This window comes from Sabethes cyaneus, chromosome 1, assembly GCF_943734655.1.
Source record: "Sabethes cyaneus chromosome 1, idSabCyanKW18_F2, whole genome shotgun sequence".
Classification (NCBI taxonomy): Eukaryota; Metazoa; Arthropoda; class Insecta; order Diptera; family Culicidae; genus Sabethes; species Sabethes cyaneus.
In genome coordinates, this window is record NC_071353.1 from 70,006,515 (window position 1) to 70,031,184 (window position 24,670).

Here is a 24,670-nt window from a genome sequence, read left to right on the forward strand (position 1 = left end):
ATCATGGGGCCCCAGCAATCGAACTTTCGTGAGTCATAGAAAAAGTTTAATTGAAAGAGAAATTTTGGTTTAAACTTCGGGGCTCCAACAGTCCCACTTGAAGCTGAATTTTCAATCATCAAATCGGCTGATTTCATAAATCATGGGGCCCCAGCAATCGAACATTCGTGAGTCATGGAAAAAGTTTACTTGAAATAGAAATTTTGGAAAGTTCGGGGCCCCAACAGTCCCATTCGAAGCTGAATTTTTAATCTTCAATCATCAAATCGGTTGATTTCATGAATCGTGGGGCCCTAACAATCGAACATTCATGAGTCATAGAAAAAGTTTAATTGAAAGCGAAATTTTGGTTTAAACTTCGGGGCTCCAACAGTCCCATTTGAAGCTGAATTTTCAATCATCAAATCGGCTGATTTCATAAATCATGGGGCCCGAGCAATCGAACATTCGTGAGTCATAGAAAAAGTTTACTTGAAATAGAAATTTTGGAAAGTTCGGGGCCCCAACAGTCCCATTCGAAGCTGAATTTTTAATCTTCAATCATCAAATCGGTTGATTTCATGAATCATGGGGCCCTAACAATCGAACATTCGTGAGTCATGGAAAAAGTTTAATTGAAAGAGAAATTTTGGTTTAAAGTTCGGGGCCCTAATAGTCCCATTTGAAGCTGAATTTTCAATCATCAAATCGGTTGATTTCATGAATCATGGGGCCCCAACAATCGAACATTCGTGAGTCGTAGAAAGAGTTTAGCTGAAATAAAAATTTTGGAAAATCTCATTTTGTGTAACAACGAAAATTTTACTGGGGCCCACCGGGCATTTGCCCGGTTGCCCGGTGGGCCAGTCCGCCCCTGCTTAGTACCTTCTGGTTTGCGTTCGTGTTGTGATGAAAAACCTCGGAAGTACTCATCTGGCACCGAGCAACCTCGGAATTCCCTATCGTCGTATTTGTCACCGTCAACCACCCGCTCACCCTGAATAACATCAGAGTTTCGGGAAATTACGTTCGGTCTACGGCTCATCTTTTTAAGAATCCTCAGCTGATCGCGGTGAGCGTTTATTACTGCGCTTCCAATGGTAATCTATATAACTATTTATCGCAAGTACAGCTCGAAGCTTCTTATCGTAATTATTCCAACGTATGCAGTTAGAAAAACGTCATTCCAGTACTGCGAAAATCGATCCGAATCAAGAAACGCAGCTACAGCAACAGCAGCTTCACGAAGGTAGCAGCCTCCCGTCCAACAAGCAACAGCAGCCAATAGTAATGTCGTTGTCATCACTGTAGGCACCGTAGGTACTTTTCACTAGCGTTGAAAAACTTTTTCACTATTTCGCCTGTGTTCTTTGTAATTATTCACACTTTTGTGTATTCAATAGAATACAGCACAAAAGAATTATTGAATATTATTCTGTACACAAAAGAACTATTGAACACTATTACAATAGTGCAATTATGTCCAAACGGTTACAAAAACGATTTTTACTGACACGTGCCTCAATACACGAATTATTCCTTTTGTAAATGATCACTCTTAATATTTAAAAAAATTGAAAACTTATATCACTTCAAAAAATTAAAATTTTATCTTCGTCGCCACTGATAAAAAGAGTGTTGTTCGTACTGAGTCTCAAACAAGAATGATCTTTATTCACTTGATCGGTTATCTCTTATCGGTTATCAATTTCTAATCGATTGACTCATTCTCTCTGAGCCATAACAAACCTACCTACTCTTCATCGATCGACTCTCTATCCAGTGGTTATACCACAGTGATGATGAAAGCGATGATGCTAATAACGAAAATGACGATGGTAATGCCAAAATAGCAATGGTAATGACGAAAATGATGAGGGTAATAACGAAAATGATAATGGTAATGACAACAATGATAGTATTGATGATAGAAAATGATTACGATAATGATAATAATGACGTAAATGATGATGGTAATGTCGAAAAATATGCAGACGATATTGACGATTTGGTTATATTAATGATGTTAGTATTGTTGACATAGATGATGAGCATTTTGATGATGCTGATGATTTTGATGTCGTGGATAATGTTGACGATTTAGATAATGATAACTATTTGATGACGATGTTGATATTGATGTTGATTTTAATTATTTCGATGGCGTAAATGATGATGATTTTGATCGTTTTGATGATGTTGATGATTTTAATTACGTTAACGACTTCAATTATGATTATGGTCATAGTAATTATAATGGTAATGACGAAATTGATAGTGATAATGATGAAAACGATGCTGATCTCAAAAATGGATGATGGAGATTTTTATGGTTAAGTAATCAGAAGAGTAGAGGAGGGGGTGAATGTAGGGAACGAGCCGAGTTAGATGAATCAGCGTAAAACAAATCTAATGAAACTGCAGTATTTACTTGAGTGTAACTGAAACCCCTTGCATAGGAAAAATACCGTCATACGAATGATAAGAGACAAGGAGAGAAATGAATCGTTCAATATGAGATTTACGCATACTGTGGCATGATATAGCATGCTCTAAACTAGAGTCAGTTTTTGGACGAACGTAGACTTTGACGGACGTTGTTCCGTGTTCCGGAGGACTCGGTTGAAAATAACCGACGGACACGACAACAACCATTGAAATTACAGTAATGATTGTTAATGGCAATATGTAGTTATACAAGTTCATGACGGAACGTAATACTTAAGGTCCCATACATACAAACAGGTTGGAAGAAAATGTTGGTGAATTCAGTTAGTGAATGCCAACACGCTCGGCTGTGCGTGAGTTCTATGAACCAAGCCGGTGGAAGAAGATGTTGGGTTCCCCAGATAACACAAAATCGTAATAGAAAATTCACATTAAATCGTTTTCATGTCAATTTCAAATTGGAATTGTATAATGATTAGAGTTCCCCAGATAACACAAAATCGTAATAGAAAGTTCACATTAAATCGTTTTCATGTCAATTTCAAATTGGAATTCGAAGTGAACAATAAGTTGTTTTGCAGTCGTGTGTGTCTTCATATACAATTCATGACTGTGAATTATAAAGCAGTATAGACGATTGCAATATTTGGTTATATCTTAATCATATATTCAGGAGCATTTAGTTGCGTGTTATAAAAACTACGCAAAATAGAATTAAAAATAATTGGCAAAATTTTCGCACGTATATCGCCTCCACTTTGGTACATATATGTTCTTATATGGCGTGAAATATAACTTTTTCGTTCAGATATGATTTCGAATATCTCAGTTGCAATCGAGATATACAAACCAAATGGTTTACTGGGTCGGCGCTTGACCGGAATGACTTGCCAATATTTTGTTCATTTCCAAGTAACAATTTCAGACTGATCAAACGCTTTTATAGCTGATTTTATTCAACCTGTGGCTGAACTTTGGTTTAGGTTTAGAAACGAAACTCTTTTTTCAGCTCCCAAACATCTAAATCTCGTGATTCAAGCTTCAATAGCTGCTTCCGAAGCTGCAATGAAGCTAAATAGAGGCCTTTGCGTCTTGTTAAATAACCAATTTGGGCAATGCTGTCAATTCTATTTTTAGAACGAGAAATAGTTTTGCAATATGCTTTTCCAGTCGCTTAATCAACATCTCATCAGCCTTTATGCAGCCAAAAAAATGTATTTTTAATTTTAAAAAAATTGAACGCGTCATTTTTATTTTGCCGTGAACATTGTCGAACGCGAAATTTTTAGTTTCGAATTACTCTAATTCATATAAGTTAGCTAATTAAAAATGCATGTCTTTTTTCGGGAATTGAACCCGCCATCTTCTGGTCCATAAGCACTCACCCTTATGATCCGCCCCATCTACATCTACAGAACAGACCGTGGCAATATCTTTACACCTGAAGCAATCGATAATGTTGATAACTGATAAACTTTTGCTGTCAGCCTAATTGCGAAATTCTATGATCTGGCAGTATGTGTGCTGTGAACCGAATAAAAACTTGGTAGAAGTTTGTAAAGCCACTTTAACACGCTTAAGCAGCCTTGAAGTAGTTTGAAAGCTGTGAGCCTAATGAAATCTGCTACTGTAAACTTTAACACCTTTAAGCAGCCATAAAACGGATTGATGTTTATGGCTGTTTAGCAGCGGACACGGAGTAAATCACTTCCTGCACTATTCAATATGTGATAAATATATTTGCTATTTTAAATGTGTCCACCTCATCATAACAACTCTTGCCACATACTGTTACACTCAAAAAAATCGACACGTCGCATCCACGTGAAAAATCACGTAAACTTCTGTACAGCAACTTACGTGAACTTCATGTACTAGTTAATGGGAAGATTGATCAAATTTACCGGGATCGCACGTAAACTGGTTAGTATGAGTGCGAGTTACCAACAATTCACGTGAATGTTACATGAAAAGTGTGATGGTTGAGAATTACCTATGTTTTCACGTAAACTTAACGTGCTGATTTTTTTGAGTGTATTGGACTTGACAACTCAAGATCGTATTGAAAAAGGTTAAAACTTTCGTTAAATATTCATCAATACCGGTAAATATATTTAGCACCCAGGTAAAAGCATGTAAATATGCATAAATATATTTAATATATTTTATAAATTTGAAGCGATTCGCCCCGTAGTATTTGCGTTATTATCATTTGCAGCTGAACCTGGATTAATCTAGATGTTTTTCCTTAATATCAATGTATATGACATAAAAAACAGCAACATTGCCGTTGTCGCTCTTTCTTTTTCTTACTTCGGTGATTTCCCTATGTCTTACGTTTGTACCCAGTTGTTCTTTTAAACAGCGGTGTCCAGTAAGGTGCAAAATGCGGGATATCTCTTTGGCAATTTAAATACTGTTTCTTAGAACGACATGGTTTTCGAACAGCCCCCTAATGAAAAACTTTCAAGGGTATTTTTAATCTCATTTCTGTATATACAACTCAACCCGGTAACAATGTGACAGCTCCCATACAAATCAAGCGTACCTAAAACTGCTGGTTCATGGTTCACCGTTCACGACAGATGTTTGAAATGTGCGTAAAAATCAAAGAATGCTTATGATATTTTTGGCAAAAGTTCCTTGTGTACAACCAATAAATATAAAAATTGAATTGGTTTATTATTTCAAAAGAGCATTTTACGAACTGACAACATTACCAAAACGTTTCCGCGGCAATGACAATAGCAGCAAATAACCGCTTCTTCTGTCATAATAAAATGCTCTATTTGGTTCTGTCATGTAACAGAGTGTTTTTTATACAACTGGAAGAAACGTTTTTGAGTAAATACCAACCGCAACAAACTCTATTACTTAGATTCACTGTTCAACCATCTAACGGGTAAGACCATCTCTTCACTCTTTAGACATTACAAAGGTCTCAGAGCTGGAATATGTTAGAAAAGTTAAATAAATGCTTCGCGAACAGATTTATATATTCGTGGAGAATAGAGTGCAACGAGGTCTAAAGGCAATAATGCCTAAGCTCTGTTGTCAAAAGCAATAAACACTTTGAGTTTTGTATAACTTGTTATATTAACTACAAAATCGCTCCGGCAATCATGAAAGAGCATTTCATTTTGAATTGCGCAGTGGATAACATTCAATGAAACTCACAATATATAAATACTTTAGAACAGACAACTCGTAAACAAGAGTGACAATCTTGTTAAATAAATACCGCTTTTTATCTTGTAAACAATTAAACTAGCAACCCACGGCTGAAAATCTCGATAATAAAGAGAAAAAAAAATTAAACTAGCAAGAATTCAAACAGTTTTAACGAAAAACATGAAAAAATGCTGAATTAGTGAATAAGCACTATTCGAATCGTTATCCAGACAACTTTTTGCGTCCACATTTAACGTAACAAAAGTGAACATTTCCTTAAGAAATCGATGGTGCGTCAATTTTGGCCGGCACGTAAAAACGATCGTCGCGACATTTTTGGCACTGGTGGGTGTTATGGGAAACTGTTATTAACTGTCACTTTGTTACGGGGTACACGCTTAAAAAATTTAACCCACTTTCACAAAAAGTGGAACAGCCCAAAACATGCGTATATTTTACACACTATTTTGAGTAACTCTTACTCCTTTTATGAGTTCCACCGTAGAAGCTCATTAACGAGCAATATTTACTCAAAAATGAGTGTTATTTCACCCAAAACTGAGTAGTAATTACACAAATTACGAGTAAATTTAACTAAGTTATGAGGTCGACCTAAACTACTCAGAATTGAGAAATTGCCATTACTCATATTTTTGGGCTGTTCCACTTTTTGTCAAAGTGAGTCGGTTTTTACTCATTTTTGAGTTGAAAGTCACTCATTTCTGAGTTATTCTTATTCATTCGCGGGTTAAATTTTTTAAGCGTGTAGATACAACTAGACAGCGTGCACATTTCAAGAGCAACATTTCAAATAGGCCGAAGTCAAAACTGACAGTTTCGAGAAAATCGATGTTGAAACTTGAGCATCATTTTTAAACTCCTTATTTGATATAAACAGTGTTGCTTAGAATTGAATATCACATTATGATGCAAAAACATAATAGTTTAATGTGTAATGCAACAACTAGCAGAAAAAACATTTATTTACTTTGTAATTTGCAAAAATATGCGTTTGGCCGTTGTCGGAGATCATTCGGTAATACGACTTTTTCATAAGGCTGATTTGATTATCAATTGTTGATGGGGCCTTTGACATGAGGCTTTTATTTACTGTCAGTGGTGATATGATTTTGGTGTTGGGCCGGTTTTTAGACAGCGTTTCGCGTTTGGCCTTTTTTTATCACGTTGTTTTGAAGCGCAATGGCTAGAAAAGGTTAAAAATTCGTAACTGGGACACCGATCAACTTTATTATTTCTACTAGAAAAGTTAGGGTTTAATTTCACCGGCAAATCTGCCACCGTTGAACAGGTTTGTGAAGCGTAATGTGTTACCCGTGAGGTGCGGCAGTCGCTATTGGTAGTGTGAAGCAGCAGCAGTTCATTCATTTAGCATTTCTAACTCACCACAGCGTGCAAGTGCATCACGCCTTGGCAGTTCAGCGATAGTAAATGTCTCGGGCGCGCAACTAACGAACTCTGTCCGGTTCCTCCACAGGTGATATATATATACAGCGAAATAGCTTTTTTCGTGTAAGCCGAAAAGTAACTTAAATTTTTGTTGCCGCGCAGGCTTAAGTTCTAAACATGCCGTGTCTGTGAATGACCGTGTTATTTATGCAGGTAGCATCGTAGTTTTTTTCGGTCGTCCGTCGAGTCTCTCGCGTACGGCGGGGATCATCTTCGCAGCAGCAACTGCAGAACTGGCTGTTTCTAAAATATTTAATTTGCACTGTTGACAATTGATTACCAGCGGAAATTCAAAAATTGTGTATTTATTACTTACTAAACGTACTTAACCGGAGATGGCCAGTGATTATTCGCCACTATGCGTTGAAATCTCACAACAAAAATAGGGCCGAATGCAAAACAAAACACAAACTGCGTATAGGCTTTTTCATACAGAAGGGCCGAAGCACAAAATGAAAACTTTGTTGCCAGTTTTCACATAAGGCTTTTTCAAATTTGCTTTTTAAGTTTCATAAAGTTTTCAAATCGCTATGATGTTTGGTATTATTATAGATACTTAAAAAAGCTTTAAATATAACCAAAAAACCAGTTTTTTTATATTTTGCACTTGGGCCCTATTGAAATGTTGCTCTTGATTTGACGTATGACAGTTTTCACATCTGTCACCAAAACTTCTATAAGATGAGATCATTACACACATACATTGACAGTGTGCTTTACCCAGCTGCAGATAGGTAGCGCTGATGGCATACCACTTACGCGTTATATGAAGAAATCAAAGAGTTGCATATCTATTGCGTACTATTAATAATCTAAGGTAAAGACTAGCAATCCTCACAATAGCGGTGTTATTTACTTCGAAAAATATGTAGCATTTCTTTTCATTCTATTAAATTTTAAAAACATTGGTTGTTGAAAGATAGTCTATAATAGATATACAAATAAACACGATATATCCGCAATTATTTTATATACTAAATCAAAGATTTTTCCATTCTTGTCTATCCAAAAGAAAAAAATACGTGACGAGAAAAGTTAGAAAAATATGTATATAACAAAAGAGCAGATAAAAACTGTTTGTACACTTTCATTGTCTCAACCTAACTGGATACAGATATTACAAATTCTGAATTCACAACAAAACCGGTATATGATTCATTCCAAACTGCTATAAACGTATCAAAATTGGTTTTTGAAATTTATACTTTTTTCGCGGATAATCCTAATATTTCATACACAGCAAAATACAAACATTAATAGTTGTTGTTGGGTTTCAACTTTTTATTTCGATGAACGCCTGCCATATCCTGGTTACTAGCCCCGTCATCATCCGTGCTGTCAGAATCCCTGGAACTGTCATTCATACCCAATCCCATATCGCTGCCATCGCCAAAATTTCCTGTAGCACGTGCTTGCTCCAACTGTCGAACTGAAAGCGAAACAAAAGGTCAATGTATTTTACTAAATGACGGCATGATGCTTATATATAAGAACCTGAAAATAAATCTCTGGCTCTCACACAAATCTCCAGGTTCAAACTCTGCCAAGCAAGTCGAGATTTACCGAGTTTTACCAAGTTGACTACCCAAGTAACCAGTAAGCACTAAACACTAGTCCTTGGACAACATTGTATAAGCATACAGAACTATGATTAAAAGCATATTTTTCTTTATACAGTAGACCCCCGTTCGTTTGAACGATTCCTCATGCAAACTAACGGGGTTAGCTTTTAATTTGAACAACTGGTAACCCTAAATATATGCTAGAGCTTGTGTGAACTGGCTGCCCTGTTCTTTGTTATTGTTTTGGTGGTTTGAATCAGTTGGCAGTTGCAAGCAGCGAATATTTCATTCTCTGATCAGATTTCTACCATAAGCGTTGGGAAAACGCATTGTGAAACAGATTAAACACGCTAGATCAGTCCAAACAAATCGTGTTTAGGTGCATTGTCTGCATAAGTAAATGATGTCATATTGAGAATAATATTTGAACCATTTTTAATTTGCACGTCGTGCAAACCAACGGGGTTCAAATTAAAAAGTGTTCAGATTACAAACGGTCAAACGAACGGGGGTCCACGGTATACTTCTGTAGAACTCACATAATGCTAAAAAGGCGAAATAGCGGGTTGTTAAAATGCTACGCCACAAGCATCCAACGCCACAAGCATCCAATAAACATTATCAGTGAAACATCAGTGAAATTAAACGAAACGTCATTTTGTCTACATTATCGACGTATCGAAAAAGTATCGACGGCATATCGTTTGCTTGTTATGGTAAATAAAAATAAAAATAGATTCAGCCGGGATTTAAAAAAGCAAGCGATTTTGCTGCATCTCAAGGAGAGCAGGATAAACAGAACCATTTTTTGAAATGCTGAATGATCTTACCACCTAGACAGGGCTCGAACCGGGAGTTAGTCATGCAACCTCATTCGTTTCCTTGCACCTTTGCTATCTAAACCATAGCGGATGTGATTGAGCAGTATAATCAATATATATAGAATGCCAGTGTCGCTGCAGTGCGCGTGGTAAACATCATACATATTCAGATAATGTATTTACAATATATATGCATATGTGTGTATGCCTGAGGTTCATCAAAAGGGGAATCTCATTGTCAAACTTTGACAACCAGTTTGAAATTTCGAATATGGCTGCCAAGTAATGTGATTGTAAACTTCGCTGGCTGCAAAATTCTGAAAAAATTGGTGCAAAAAGGCACAGTTTTGGGATTCAATTCTTCCGGACGAAAAGAAAATTAGCGTTTAAAACATTTCACTGGCATGAAAACACAGCGATGCGCGCACTGATGACAGCACCAACCAGCGCACAGATAAAGAACAGATAAATAACAATAAGCAACTTTGACAATAAAGTTCCCGATTCACAGACTTGATAGAGATTGTTAGCATCATGTTTACCACAATGAGTCCTGTAGAAAAACAGCGACACTGGTATTCTATATATATTGATTCTACTGATTGAGTGAGTAGAAATTATTCGTATTTAAATCTTGGTGACATTCCCTCTCATATCATAGCTACTTGTCCTGCATTACCAATAGAATAGAAAAAGACGGCATTCGTTAGGTGGAAGAGGGCACGAATAGTGGCCGTAGAATAGCAAAATAAGAAGTCAAGTACCAGCCGTTTATCAACACTTACGGCTCATTTTAATGCAATTGACTAAATGCATTATATTGTTACGTTATATGCGCATATATTACTTACTAAATCAGCATTAAGATTTACTTTAATGCTTCTATGCATCAACAATGTTAATACACGTTTTAAAAGCATTAAGATTGCTAATATACAAAAGTTTGACATTTGGGATGCGGAATTATTTCCAATATACGGTTTTAGATTAATGCTTATGGTTGCTTGGGTAGGCATGTTCGAACTACCGTGTACCCCACTGGAATGACATTCTTTAATCTGAACATTTTTAGTCTGAACCCCGTTGGTATGAATACGTTGACAATAATCAAGCGTCATACTCAGTTGACCGGGCAAATTGAAAAAAAAGCAAAAATCAGAGGGGTTGTGTACAAGACACGGCCGCATACTGGTGACGCAGGACTACGTAAGTCTCTTTGTAGTGATAGTGGCATGTATTCATGCTTGTAATCATTCGATTCTTCATCTATACATGCTATATGCAACATATATATATGCTACATGCGTTGTATGTAACATTAATCAAGGTAGTAACATTGCATACGTTCAATTCTCAAAAGATTGTGCATTTGAAAACAATTTAACAAAATCAAGAACACAAACTATTGCTTTCCTGCTACCTTACTGAAATTAAAGATTGTTTTTATTATCCATGGTTTCCCACGTTGAACGGATTTTACCAATTCAATTTTATTTTATCAACAGCACATCTTTTCACTACACTTCTAATGAAACGGCAAGCATGCGTATTCATACAGTCTTATTATAACCGAATAGTACAGCTGTAGCACATTTTTCCAACACAAGTTCGCCGAGCACAAGTTTTATCAAGTTCGCCGAGGTTTAATCGTCACGCAGTAAAGAATTTGCGATCTGTTGGGACAACGAACTTGTGTCATTTTTTCTGGCACACTTCCCTAACACAGACATCAAATTAGACTAGGTTTAATCGCGTTCGTAAGAAGTCTGTTGACTCGAGGGGGCTTTGTCACTCTCTCTGGCGTACTTCCCAAGCAAGGACATCAAAATGGTCTAGGTTTAACCGCGGTGTTAAGAAATGTTGTTGAAATTAGGAAACTTGGTCACTTGTTTTGGCTTACTTCCCAAGCACAGATATCAAATTGGTATAGGTTTAGATCATCGTAAAGAATCTTCCAACCAATCACGAAGCGAGAACTCTGATAAAACATAGGTTCATTATTTTCAATTTTTCAATAATTCAACATCAAGTATCCATAGTTTCCTTCATTTGGGTCAATTCTTAGAAGATTTTCCGATCGATTGGTGTAAGAATATTGAAAATCGATCGGAAAACCGCTGAGCTATTGGCGCTCAAAACCTTTCATTTTTCGTGACGCTCGCATTTTTCGATTTTTTGGAATGACACCCTATCCCAAATCTTGCCGTAAGACGTAGTCCTACGTCAAAAACTGCAAGGTATACAGCCCTAAGGGTTGTACGAAAGGGTGACGTAGGACTATATCAGACCATTAGATCAAAGACTAATGTAAACTGGCAAATGTATGTTTGTAAGCATCTGTGAGTGCCATTGTTTAAGTGAATGAATAGAGCGAAATATTCAGATTGAATTCTTCATTGAATGCAATAGTGTCTTTAAAAAAACGTGGACGGGCGTTCATAAGTACAACGCCTGCAACTATTGAGACATAGATTCCTTTTAAAAATCACTTGTGTGCATCATAAAGGTTGAAATAGTAATGAATAACCAGCCCACATTGCATTAAAAGTTATTATGCGTAGCTTGACATGTTTCAATAATCTTGCTTTAACTCGCTTGTGGTCTTTAAAATGGCCATTGGATACAAATAACATTAAAGCCAAAGCACGTTCATCGCAAATACGACGGCAACAGGCACGTAAGTTATCGGCATCGATTCACTGTCTCTTTTTCCGAGAAGGTATTACTAGTTTACTTTCACAGCTTACCGCCAAATTTGGTTCCATTTGCTTGATTAATTCTACAATCATGAAGAAATTTGTATTACATTTATATGGAAGTCCCCCCGCTTAGAAGGAGAAGGGGTCTCAGTACACCAAAGAAAAAATTCTTACCTCTGAAAACCTCCACATGCCGCATTTGGTTCCTTTTGCTTGATTAATTCTCGATTTATAAGGAAATTTGTATATTGTTTGTATAGGAGCCCCCCTCCTAAAGAGGGGAAGGGTCTCAATTCACCATAGAAAAATTTCTTGCTTTCTGAAACCACCACATGTCAAATTTGGTTTCATTTGCTTGATTAGTTCAAGATTTATGAGGAATCCCTTTATCCCTCTTAGAAGGGGAAAGGGTCTTAGTATACCATGGAAAAAAATCCTACCTTCTAAAAGTCCCACATGCCAAATTTGGTTCCATTTGCTTGATTAGTTCTGAAGTTTTGAGGAAATTTGTGTTTCATTTGTATAGGAGCCCACCCCCCCCCTCTTACGCCCTCCATAAAATTGCTCTCTTACCCCGGTGCAGTAGTGAATGCTGTTTTGCCTTATGGAAAGTTAAATATCTGTCATGGCAATGTTCAGAGTTTATGCGCTAGGAAATCAGCTAAACTGGATGAAATTAAGGACTTTCTCCACGATTCCAAGATTACTGTTGCTTGCTTCACCGAAACCTGGCTCTCTAGTAGGAACAGCAGCCGTAGTATAGCCATCCCTGGGTTTTCACTGGTTCGTAATGATAGATGTTATCAACGCGGAGGAGGAATTGTCGTATATTACCGGGATTACTTAAGCTGTAGAAAAATCTTCAACACTGTACTCTCAACGGATTCGGAGGATAAAACTGAGTGTTTAGCGCTCGAACTGCGTATGGGTGGTGAAAAGATGCTTTTAATGGTTGTCTATAGTCCTCCGGAAAGTGATTGTACAAGATACCTCTCCGACAAATTAGAGACTCTTAGTGTACAATATAATAACATTCTGCTCATAGGAGATTTTAACATCGATTTGACTAAGGTGTGTAGGAAACAAGCCCAGTTTAAAAGTATGCTAGATACTTTTGCTATGCTATCCATCGGGGAAGAGCCCACGTTTTACCACAATAGCGGATGCTCGCAGTTAGACCTGTTCATCACCAGCTGCAGTAACAAAGTGCTACGATTTAATCAAGTTGGCTTTCCTGGACTTTCGCAGCATGATGTTATTTTTGGTTCACTGGATTTTGATGCTAAACCGACCCACCGAGTTGACGTGTATCGCGATTACGTTAATTTTGATGCAAACGCCTTGCTGAATGCTGTTTCGTCTATACCTTGGAATGTTTTCTATAATAACCAGGATCCAAACGAGCTAGTCAGTTTTTTTAATTCAAATGTGAAGCAGATCCACGATGACTGCATTCCGCTTCGCAGGGGATATCAACAGAAGACTTGCAATCCATGGTTTAGCAACACAGTAAGGAAATCTATGCTGGAACGAGACCTAGCTTACCGAGATTGGCTCAGATCACCCAGAGATTCAAAGGATCAGGCAAGACATCGTTATAAAGTGCTGAGGAACAGAACAAACACGGTGATAGCGAATGCAAAAGCACAGTACATGCAGCAATTCCTTAATAGTCAAATTTCGTCCAAAGTCCTATGGAAGCGGGTGAAAAGCATCGGTGCGGGAAAAGATAAATCGTCTACAGTTTGTGAATTTCATCCAGATGAAGTAAACCAAGTCTTCTTGTCAAGTTACATTCGCAGTGGGACTGATGAGAATATTAGAACAACAAGTAATTCACAGTATTGTTTCTCGTTTCGCCCGGTGCAATATTGGGAAGTTATAAATTCCATATGGGACGTGAAATCTAATGCTGTCGGACTAGATGGGTTGCCGATAAAGTTCTTGAAATTAATTTTACCGTTGCTCGTGCACCAAATCACTCACTTGTTCAACAGCATTATAAGAACATCGTCATATCCGACTTGCTGGAAGCAAGCTAAGGTGCTACCGCTAAGGAAAAAAGCTCATATTAATACGCTTACAAACCTTCGCCTTATCAGTATACTGAGTGCTTTGTCGAAGGCGTTCGAAAAGCTGTTGAAGTACCAGATGTCGGCGTACATTACGGATAACAACTTATTGTCGGAGTTCCAAGCGGGTTTCCGTAAAGGCCAAAGCATACAAACTGCAGCTCTTCGTGTGTACGATGCTCTGGCAAGCACAGTAGACAAAAAAGGATCTGCTGTACTTCTACTTGATTTTTCTAAAGCATTCGACACTATTCCTCACCGGTTGTTGTGCTCGAAGCTGGAAACGCAGTTTAATTTTTCAAGCTCTGCAGTGAATTTGTTGGAGTCCTACCTCGATGAACGAACGCAAATTGTTTTCTGTGGAGACTTACAGTCCGAAGTAGGTTACTGCACCTCCGGTGTGCCACAAGGTTCCGTGATTGGCCCACTACTCTTTTGTTGCCACGTGAACGATTTGCCAACAATACCTCGGCACTGTTCCATTCAGCTTTTTGCGGACGATGTACAGTTATATGTTAGCCGCCCAGGTGTTTGTTCACGAGATCTCGTCGATTTGGTGAATACAGACCTTACCAGAATTGCAGAGTGGTCACTAGGAAATCAGTTGCACATTAACCAAGCTAAAAGTAAAGCTATGTTTATTCGAGGACGACGCAGGAATACTACGCAAATGGATTTGTTGCCACCTGTTATATTGGACGGCCAAGCTATTGACTGGACGGATCGAGCGATGAACCTTGGTTTTTTGTTTCAAGTTGATCTCCAGTGGGATGGCCTTATTAACCAGTAATGCGGAAAAATCTACGCGTGCCTTCGTTCGCTTCATAGTTGTGCACCTGCTGCTCCCATCGACATACGGCTTAGGCTGTTTAAGGCCTTGATACTGCCACATTTCCTTTTCGGGGATATATTGCATGTCAATCCAAGTGCTAATCCCATGAGCAGACTACGTGTTGCCCTTAACTCTTGTGTACGCTTCGTGTATGGACTTAGCCGCTATGCTCATGTGAGTCACCTGCAGAGAAATCTAATTGGCTGCCCCCTTGATTCTCTATATGCCTACCGTTCCTGCCTGTTCCTGCGTAAACTGATCACATCGTGCTCGCCGCCAACACTCTTTCAGAAGCTGATACCAACTCAAGGACGTCGCCTCCAAAACCTGATTATTCCGCGCAATAACACGAACAGCTACTCAAATTCACTATTCGTACGAGGTGTTGCTATATGGAATTCTTTACCCACTGTGGTCAAACAATCGTCAACGGAAGCAGATTTTAAGAGGGGCTGCCTAGAGTTTTTTAACCGTCATTAAATTAATTGTTAGTATGTAATGTATTTAGAATTTATAAAATGATACAAATTATGTATATGATAATAACTGTGACATTCGGAGATAGCATACAAAAAGGTTTACCTTACGCTATCAGATAAATAAATAAATAAATAAATAAAAAAATAAATAAATAAATAAATAAATACTATAACAAAGGTTTAGGAATTGGTCGAAAAACACGAAATTGGACCGAGGCCCGGAGGGCCGAGTCACATATACCAATCGATAGGATTCGACGAACTGAGCAATGTCTATGTGTGTGTGTGTGTGTGTGTGTGTGTGTGTGTGTGTGTGTGTGTGTGTGTGTGTGTGTGTGTGTGTGTGTGTGTGTGTGTGTGTGTGTGTGTGTGTGTGTGTGTGTGTGTGTGTGTGTGTGTGTGTGTGTGTGTGTGTGTGTGTGTGTGTGTGTGTGTGTGTGTGTGTGTGTGTGTGTGTGTGTGTGTGTGTGTGTGTGTGTGTGTGTGTGTGTGTGTGTGTGTGTGTGTGTGTGTGTGTGTGTGTGTGTGTGTGTGTGTGTGTGTGTGTGTGTGTCTGTGTGTGTGTGTGTGTCTGTGTGTGTGTGTCTGTGTGTGTGTGTCTGTGTGTGTGTGTGTGTGTGTGTCTGTGTGTGTGTGTGTGTCTGTGTGTGTGTGTGTCTGTGTGTGTGTGTGTCTGTGTGTGTGTGTCTGTGTCTGTGTGTGTGTGTGTCTGTGTGTGTGTCTGTGTGCGTCTGTGTGTGTGTGTCTGTGTGTGTCTGTGTGTGTCTGTGTGTGTGTCTGTGTCTGTGTGTGTGTCTGTGTCTGTGTGTGTGTCTGTGTCTGTGTGTGTGTCTGTGTCTGTGTGTGTGTCTGTGTCTGTGTGTGTGTCTGTGTGTATGTCTGTGTCTGTGTGTGCGTCTGTGTCTGTGTGTGTGTCTGTGTCTGTGTGTGTGTCTGTGTCTGTGTGTGTGTCTGTGTCTGTGTGTGTGTCTGTGTCTGTATGTGTGTCTGTGTGTGTGTGTCTGTGTGTGTGTGTGTCTGTGTGTGTGTGTCTGTGTGTGTGTCTGTGTGTGTGTGTCTGTGTGTGTGTGTGTGTCTGTGTGTGTGTGTCTGTGTGTGTGTGTGTCTGTGTGTGTGTGTGTCTGTGTGTGTGTGCGCGCTTCATTTTCTATCGCCTGTTTCTCGAAGATGGCTGAACCGATTTGTTCAATTTTACTTTTGTTTGAAAGGTATTATTGCCTAGTATATCACTATTGAGTTGTTTCGTGGTCCCACTTTTCGTTTAAAAGTTATTAGTAAAACCCGATTTAATCCACCTAGTGGTGAAAGGAACCTTTGTTATACGGTCTTACTTGCTATTTGAGATAGAAATCGACACGTTTTCGGAACATAATTCATCTATTGGTCAACGTTGCGTAATGCGTTGGTTTACATAAAATTTTTGAAAATTGAATAAGTTTACAAATTTTGAACAAAATAGGAACACCTTTAAATTTTGATAGATCCTTTTTTCATGAAATTGCTGAGTAAGGATAAGTAAGTTGTTATTAATTTGAGTAAGTGCAAATAAAAGTAAGTTGTAAGAGAAAACCTTATTCTTTAACATATACATTGCCTAGTAAAGGTCTAGCTTATAGGGTTTTGAACTATGCATAATTTCCTGTAATGCCATTCTATTTGATTCACATCAATAGAGTTTTCTAGAATAATTTTCATCAATTTTTATTAACCTTCGGTTACTCACGCTGTTGTATTTTGTACAACACGCCATATTGTTATAAAGTTACAAATCGTTGTTTAACTAACGTATATTCTTCAATAAACTTATTCTGAGCAAAATGTCATAATTATTCAATGCATTAATAATTTAAATTGTTGGGAAAATAGATCAGCATAAACCGCCATCACAGAAACGAAGCAATCAGCAAGCGAGGTGTACCGCAATTGACCCCAAGTGGAATTTTCTCTCGTTTCTCCATATGGAAAAATGGTGTCTGTATGCAGCAAAGCAACCCAATGTAAAATGTTTAAAATGTATCCGTCTGCTGGTAGTCAAGTAATTCGTAGTCAAAATTAGGGTATTTTTTATAATCAAAGTTTTACAGTTCCTAAACAAGCAAATAAAGAGGTATACTATATTCAGCAAAGTTGTGTATTTTTATCATTTGTACAACTTTGTAATACATGAAAAAGTCATACTACAATTACAAAAAGAGCAAAAGTATAAAACCTGATTTTACAAATTCATATACAATAAATAAGATTTTTCTATCTTAGCTGCAGAGATGGAAGGTTACTGTCTTTAGCAAAATTTCTTGTAATAATATGCTCTATAACTTTGCAGAACACATCAATGTGTTATATTGACACTGAAGAAAAATATTATTTTTTATTCACTTTTAGGGGGATTAATCAAAATTTAGATTCCACCAGACGATAGAGCTTTTAATTTCAAGAAACTATTCTAAAGGTTCGATAAACCTAAAACCAAGTTTTCCCAGTCAAAACTCTAGTATGCACGTTTTCTTTGGTTTGAGGCTATTGTGCGCGCGAGTAACTGTGTTACAAAAGTTGGCGCGAGTGTTCGAGGGTTAATACCTTTTGACCGCTACAACCAATTATGAAATTTTGCATATATATTCGTAGTGTCAAAACCTCTCGTTTGATATTAAAATAATTGAAATTAGGTAAATTATCTTGGTTAGAATCATTATAAATTTTTGTTAATTTTGGTGTGGTGTATACGGTTGCTCATAACTTTCAAATTAAACGTCCAATCAAAAAATCATTCAATAGTGATCTATTAGGATATATTATCTTTCAAATGAGACTAATAGCGCATAAATCGGTTTGGCCATCTCTAAGAAACAGGCGATAATTATCACCTTGTCAAAACAGGTTTTTTAAGCATAACTTTTAAACTACTTGTTTGTTTTCAATTAAAAATTCCTGAATAACTTAGCTTTAATAAGAGCTTTCATTTGATACTAAGATCGCTGAAATCGGGCATGTAGTTCTAGAGAAACCCGTGTCACGTATTTTTCACATTTTTGCTTATAACTTTTAAACGAAACGTCGTGTCACGAAGCAACTCAATAGTGATCTACTAGACAATAATACCTTTCAAACAAAAGTAATAGCGAACGATTCGGTTCAGCCATCTCTGAGAAACAGGCGATAGAAACAATCATTACATACATACACACACACACACACACAGACATTGCTCAAATCGACGAACCCTATCGATTGGTATATGTGACTTGGCCCTCCGGGCCTCGGATCAATTTCGTGTTTTTCGACCAATTTTTAAACCTTTGTTATAGTATAACAAAGGTAAAAATGTGAAAACTACCTGACACGATTTTCTCCGGAACCATACAACCGATTTCAATGATCTTAGTACCAAATGAAAGCTTTTGCTATCATAAAAATTGTCAGAAAGTTTGATTGAGAATAAACGAGTAGTTTAAAAGTTAACCTTAAAAAACCTGTTTTGACAAGGCAATAATTATCCCCTGTTTCTCAGAGATGGCCGAACCGATTTTTGCGCTATTAGTCTCATTTGAAAGGTAATATATCCTTATAGATCACTATTGAATTGTTTTTTGATTGGACGTTTAATTTGAAAGTTATGAACAATCGTGAACAACACATCAAAATTAACAATTATTTATAATAATTTTAACTAAGACAATTTATCAAGTTTCAATTATTTTAGTATCAAACGAAAGGTTTTGACACTGCGAATGTATCTGCAAAATTTCATAAGAATAGGTTTTGCCGGTCAAAAGATATTAACCCTCGAACACTCGCTCCAACTTTTGTAACACGCGTGGGCACAATAGCCCAAAACCAAAAAACGTGCGCATTATAGTTTTGACAGGAAGAAATTGGTTTTCGATTTATCGAACCTTTGGAAGTTTCTTGAAATTGAAAGCTCTATCGTCTGGTAGAATTTAAATGTTGATTAATCCCCCTAAAAAAGAAATAAAAAAAATATTTTTCTTAAGTTTCAATATAACACATTGACAAGTTTTAGAGCATATTATTACAAGAAATTTTGCTGAAGACAGCAACCTTCTATCTCTTCAGCGAAGATAGAAAAGCCTTATTTTTTGTATATGAACTTGTAAAATCAGTTTTTCTATTTTAGCTCTTTTTGGAATTGTTGCATAACTTTTTCATGTATTACAAAGTTGTACAAATAGTAAAAATACACAACTTTGCTGAATATAGTACATATACCTCTATGTTTGCTTGTTCAGGAACTGTAGAATTTTGATTACCGTCATCCGGGGATACTTGCAACACCGGGGTTACTTGCAACACTTCTGCGCATCGCGCTTTTGACAGCTCTAACGCCTTTGTTTGTTAACATAACCATTTGTATCCAATGCCATTTTAAAGAAGGGACGTTTACCTATTGTTTAGTTAGGTTTAATCCATTACATAATTGTTTTGCGTATAAAAAGATTAGAAAATAATTTCACTTTCAGAGCAGGAAAAATTGATGTGCAAAGTTGCGTCAGTTCATTGACATGAAATTATTTTGTATTGTTAGGTTCCTGTACACAATAAGTGCATCATATAAGCTAATAAATAGCAACTTTGAGCTTTGTTTATATTTTGAACTTGGAGAAGAAACGATGAATTCGTGTTGTTACTTCCAATATGGCGCGGCTTGCAACACTTGTTGAAAGGAAAACAGTATGTACAAAGTAAGTTTGCATCTGTACGATGTTATTTTGTCTACCAGCATCACCAGAAAAATTAAAATTGTGAAAAATTCCACGTGCCTTGAAACGGCAATTTGGAGTTTGCCGACATGCTGCATTTTCACCGAATATCTTTAAAAAGGCGATAGACGAAATTGGGAAACAAAAAACGCCTCCAGTATCTCTTGTTACATACATTCAAAATATCTAAAAATAGTCATTCGCGGTTTGAAATCAGATATAAAATCATAGGAAACGCAAAATCAGAAAAGTGTTGCAAGTAACCCCGTTTACTGGGTAACTTGCAACACCCCTATTTTCGGTTCATTCTACAGATTCATTTAGTTTATATTTTTTCTCATAATCATAAATCAAAAGTACTGACCACTATACAAGTTTTGGCTACTTACACTTGAACCTAAACGATAGACCTCAAAAGTTATACTAAGTCAAAGTTCAAAAGTGTTGCAAGTATCCCCGGATGACGGTATAAAAAATATCCTATTTTTGACTCCGAATGATTTGACTACCAAGATACGGATACATTTTAAACATTTTACAATTGCTGATAGTTTTGCTGCAGAAAAACACCATTTTTCCATATGAAAAAACGAGAGAAAATTCCGGTTGGAGTCAATTGCGGTACACCTCACATACTCCTTGCTTCATTTCTGTGATGTCGGCTTATGCTGATGTATTTTCCTAACAATTCAAAGTATTAATGCATTGAATAGTTATGGCATTTTGATCATAAAAAGTTTATTGAAGAATATACGTTAGTTAAACAACGATTTGCATTCAAAAACCTACACGTGTTGTACAATATACAACAGCGTGAGTAACCGAAGGTTAATACAAATTGATGAAATTTACTCAAGAAAACTTTATTAATGTGAATCAAACACAATAGCATTATAGGAAATTATGCATAGTTCAAAAACCTATAAACTAGACCTTTGCTACGCAATGTATATGTTAAAGAATAATATTTCCTCTTACAACTTACTTTTACTTGCATTTACTCACATTAATAACAACTTACGCAGCAATTTCATGAAAAAAGGATCTATCAAAATTTATAAGTGGTCCTATTTTGTACAAATTTTGTAAACTTGTTCAATTTACAATATTGTTTATGTAAACTACGCAACGTTAACTAATTACTACAAAAGTTCATTTCATTGGACAAAGTAGTCTAAGTCCCCACTTAGACCAATAGATGAATTATGTTTCGAAGACGTATCGATTTCTATCTCAAATAGCAAGTAAGACCGTATAACAAAGGTTCCTTTCACCAATAGATGAATTAAATCAGGTTTTTCATATTAGCGGGGGGTAAGTGTACTTTTGTGCAGGCTTACTAAGTACCTATCTCCTATCCTATCCTATCTGAACCATTTGAACGAGCATTTCGGCAACAACGTTTCAAAAGTGCCAATCTGCATAAGGTAAACAAACCGAGTGAGAGTGTTTTTCCTATGTTAGTCCAGCAGAAAGTAACTCCCACTCGGTTTGTTTCAGAACAACCAAGAGCTTTTTAAATTTTGAAAAAACGAAAAAAACATCCTTGAAACTAGCCGTTATTTAAATTTGATTCTGCTCATCCAATTTGAGTAGTAAAATTTGACAAATTCTAGTACGAACATCTATCCCATTAAAATTCGTAAATTACATAGGCACGGCAACTATTTCAGAATAAGTTTTAAAAGACTGCAAATTACTTTTATTTTCCCCAAAAAAAAATTAAAATCAAAATTAATCAGATTAACAATATCAAGATTCTTGATTTTAAGGACATGAACGACTAAAAATTTTGGAAAAATCATTATTCTTTCATTTCAGATTTTAATTCTGCAGTCTTTTCCGCTAATTTTGATACTAAATTTGAAATAATCCGACCACGGGAAGTGACCGGAAAATGATCATACACATAAAATAGAAGACAAAATTTTATTTTTTCAGGCATTTCTTTTTTTCTTTTTCGTTTTTGTCAAGCTGTGTTTTGTTTACGATATTCAAAAGTAATGAAAGTCTTTACCAAGCTACTACCAACAAAACAAAAAAAAGTTTGTTCCAATACGTTGTGTAGTTTCTGAGAAAAAGGTAGGGTATTGCCGTTATCGTCGGGCCACTGTTATAGTCGGGCCATCACGATTTTACAATTTTAGTAACTCATGATATCTATGATACAACCATTGTAAAATTTCTTACTGTGATAGCTAACTTTTCACAATATTGTGAGTTTCAATCGTATATTCAAAACACCCGTACTGAATTCAGTAACTAAATCTTACAAAAAAAGTTTTCTAGGCGCAATGAACTTTTCTTCAAGAAATGATTCATGAAATGCAATTATCGAGATAAATTTTGAAAATGTATGAAGTGTGTTGTGCGTAATTTTAAGCGTAGAAGCGCAATAATCGCTAGAGAATGTCAGTCACGTAGAATGTGATGAAATAAAGCAAAATTAATACAATAAAAACCTAGATTTTTGTTGTTCATTTTTTCATTGTAGTTGTACACTTCGGAAAAGGCGATTGTAGCAATATTGATTTTACAAGGTCGCCAAAATTTCGCAAAAATGCAATTATAGATAGGGTATTTGTACCTATATGAACCATTGTTCACGGAATTCATTCTTTCCATGTCTCTATATAGAATTTCAATACGTATGTCTTAAATTTTCTGCAGTGGCCCAACCTGTACAACATGGCCCGACTATGACAACATTTTTTGTCTTCACATAAATGCCTATAACTTTTTTATTTTTCAAGCAATCAGTTCGAAACTTTCCGGAAATATACCTTATTCTTAGACACTTGCAACGATGTATTTAGATTTTCAAAATTCCTTTTGAAACAAAAGTTATGGGCGAATTCCAAAACGTGGCCCAACCACGACGACACTCCCCTACATAAAGTTCGAAAATCGTGGAGTTCCAGGAGCAGCGTTTTATTCCGCTGAAGTTGTTCCACGCCATTTCAGTGCGGCTTATATGTATGATCGTTTTTCGACCACTCCCCGTGGTCGGATCATTACAAATTTAGTATCAAAATAAGCGGAAAAGGTTGCAGAATCAAAAACTGAAATAAAAAAATAATGACTTTTTCAAAATTTTTGGTCGTTCATGTCTCCTTAAGATTTTTTCTCATTTTCGAAAAAGTGCTCGTTTTTCCAGTGTATATTTTTGCAAGTTCTGAACTCAATTTCCTTCAACTCATACTTAAGCCTCAAGCACATTAGGCGAGTTTTTTGCTGTCTACTAGCTAGCGAGGTTGCATAATTTTGGAGCCATAGCTCATTTTCGAGATACAATATTTCAAATCGATATAGCGTGCATTTCGATTTTCAAAATGTACCTTCTATCGAAGGATACAAAAAATTCTAATATAAAGCTCATAAAGTTATAAAAATCTTTTCCAATCTTCTACCAGCAAAACAAAAAAGAATTTTAATACGTTGAGTGCCTCTACCCTCTGGAATGACCTTCTTTAATCTGAACATTTTTAATCTGTACCCCGGTAATATGAATGCGTTCACATTAACCCTATAGATTGACTGACCGAAAATCCGACAAAATTCGAGCAGTTGAAGGGATTACCTATGAATGGCCGAAACACAAATGGCCGAATCACGAATGGCCGAAACACAAATGGCCGAAATAACGAATGGCATAATATACCAAATGGCCGAATCACGAATGGCCGAATCACAAAAGGCCGAATCACGAATGGCCGAATCACAAATGACCGAAACACGAATGGCCGAATGTCATATTTGAACGAAAATATTCATAACCTTCGACCTGCGCAAACGTTGGGTACATGCTGTCCTTACTCGCTGTCGTTCGTTCGGACTTAACTAAGGGATAATCCCTAATAGACAGTAAACCTAGGAAAATGCATGCACCTAAATAGTAGTGTTTTCTGCAGGGGGCTGCCCCCCTGCAGTGGCCGGCGCTTCCGACGGCGGGTCACCGCCGATAAAAACCAGGTAAACACAAGTTTATTACCCTATCACTAAAGCGGCCGAAATATTTCATTCAATATCCCGCCGTGTCCATATTTGTTGACCGCACATAGCAAAGCCAACAGTTGTGTCCATTGTTGTTGAACACGGTTTGCTTTCCGCACGGTAGTTGGTAGTTGTCCTGTGAAAAATGAGTGCATCCGGCGATTCATCCGATGTTGCTGGTTTCAACGATGAAGAAAGTGCACCTGTCGTCAAAATTGTGTTGTCGCAGAGAGGAAAACCGATGCTTTCCATTGATGGGGTACTATTCAATAAAAACAAGCAGGTAATGTACGCAACTATTGTTGGTTCCCATCACCTGTCAATGACTAGGATCATCACAGAGCTGCGGGTGGAGCAAAAGGCGATAGAGAGGAACATCCTTAGAATTCTTCAAGGGGATGATCCGAATTCGCGCCGAGAAATAGACGA

General features: G+C 37.0%; 1 protein-coding gene across 2 annotated transcripts in view; it reads right to left on the reverse strand.

Annotated features, from left to right (window-relative positions):
- Positions 1–7,981: 7,981 nt before the first annotated feature.
- The window catches only part of LOC128738197 (protein max), a 72,688-nt gene continuing 55,999 nt past the window's right edge, over positions 7,982–24,670 (reverse strand). The window contains exon 5 of one of the 2 annotated variants that reach the window (XM_053833145.1): positions 7,982–8,494. In XM_053833145.1, coding sequence (XP_053689120.1) covers positions 8,319–8,494 — 176 coding nt within the window. In that variant the 3' untranslated portion in view covers positions 7,982–8,318. The remainder of the gene's footprint in view (positions 8,495–24,670) is intronic. The other variant, XM_053833154.1, reaches the window with a different exon arrangement.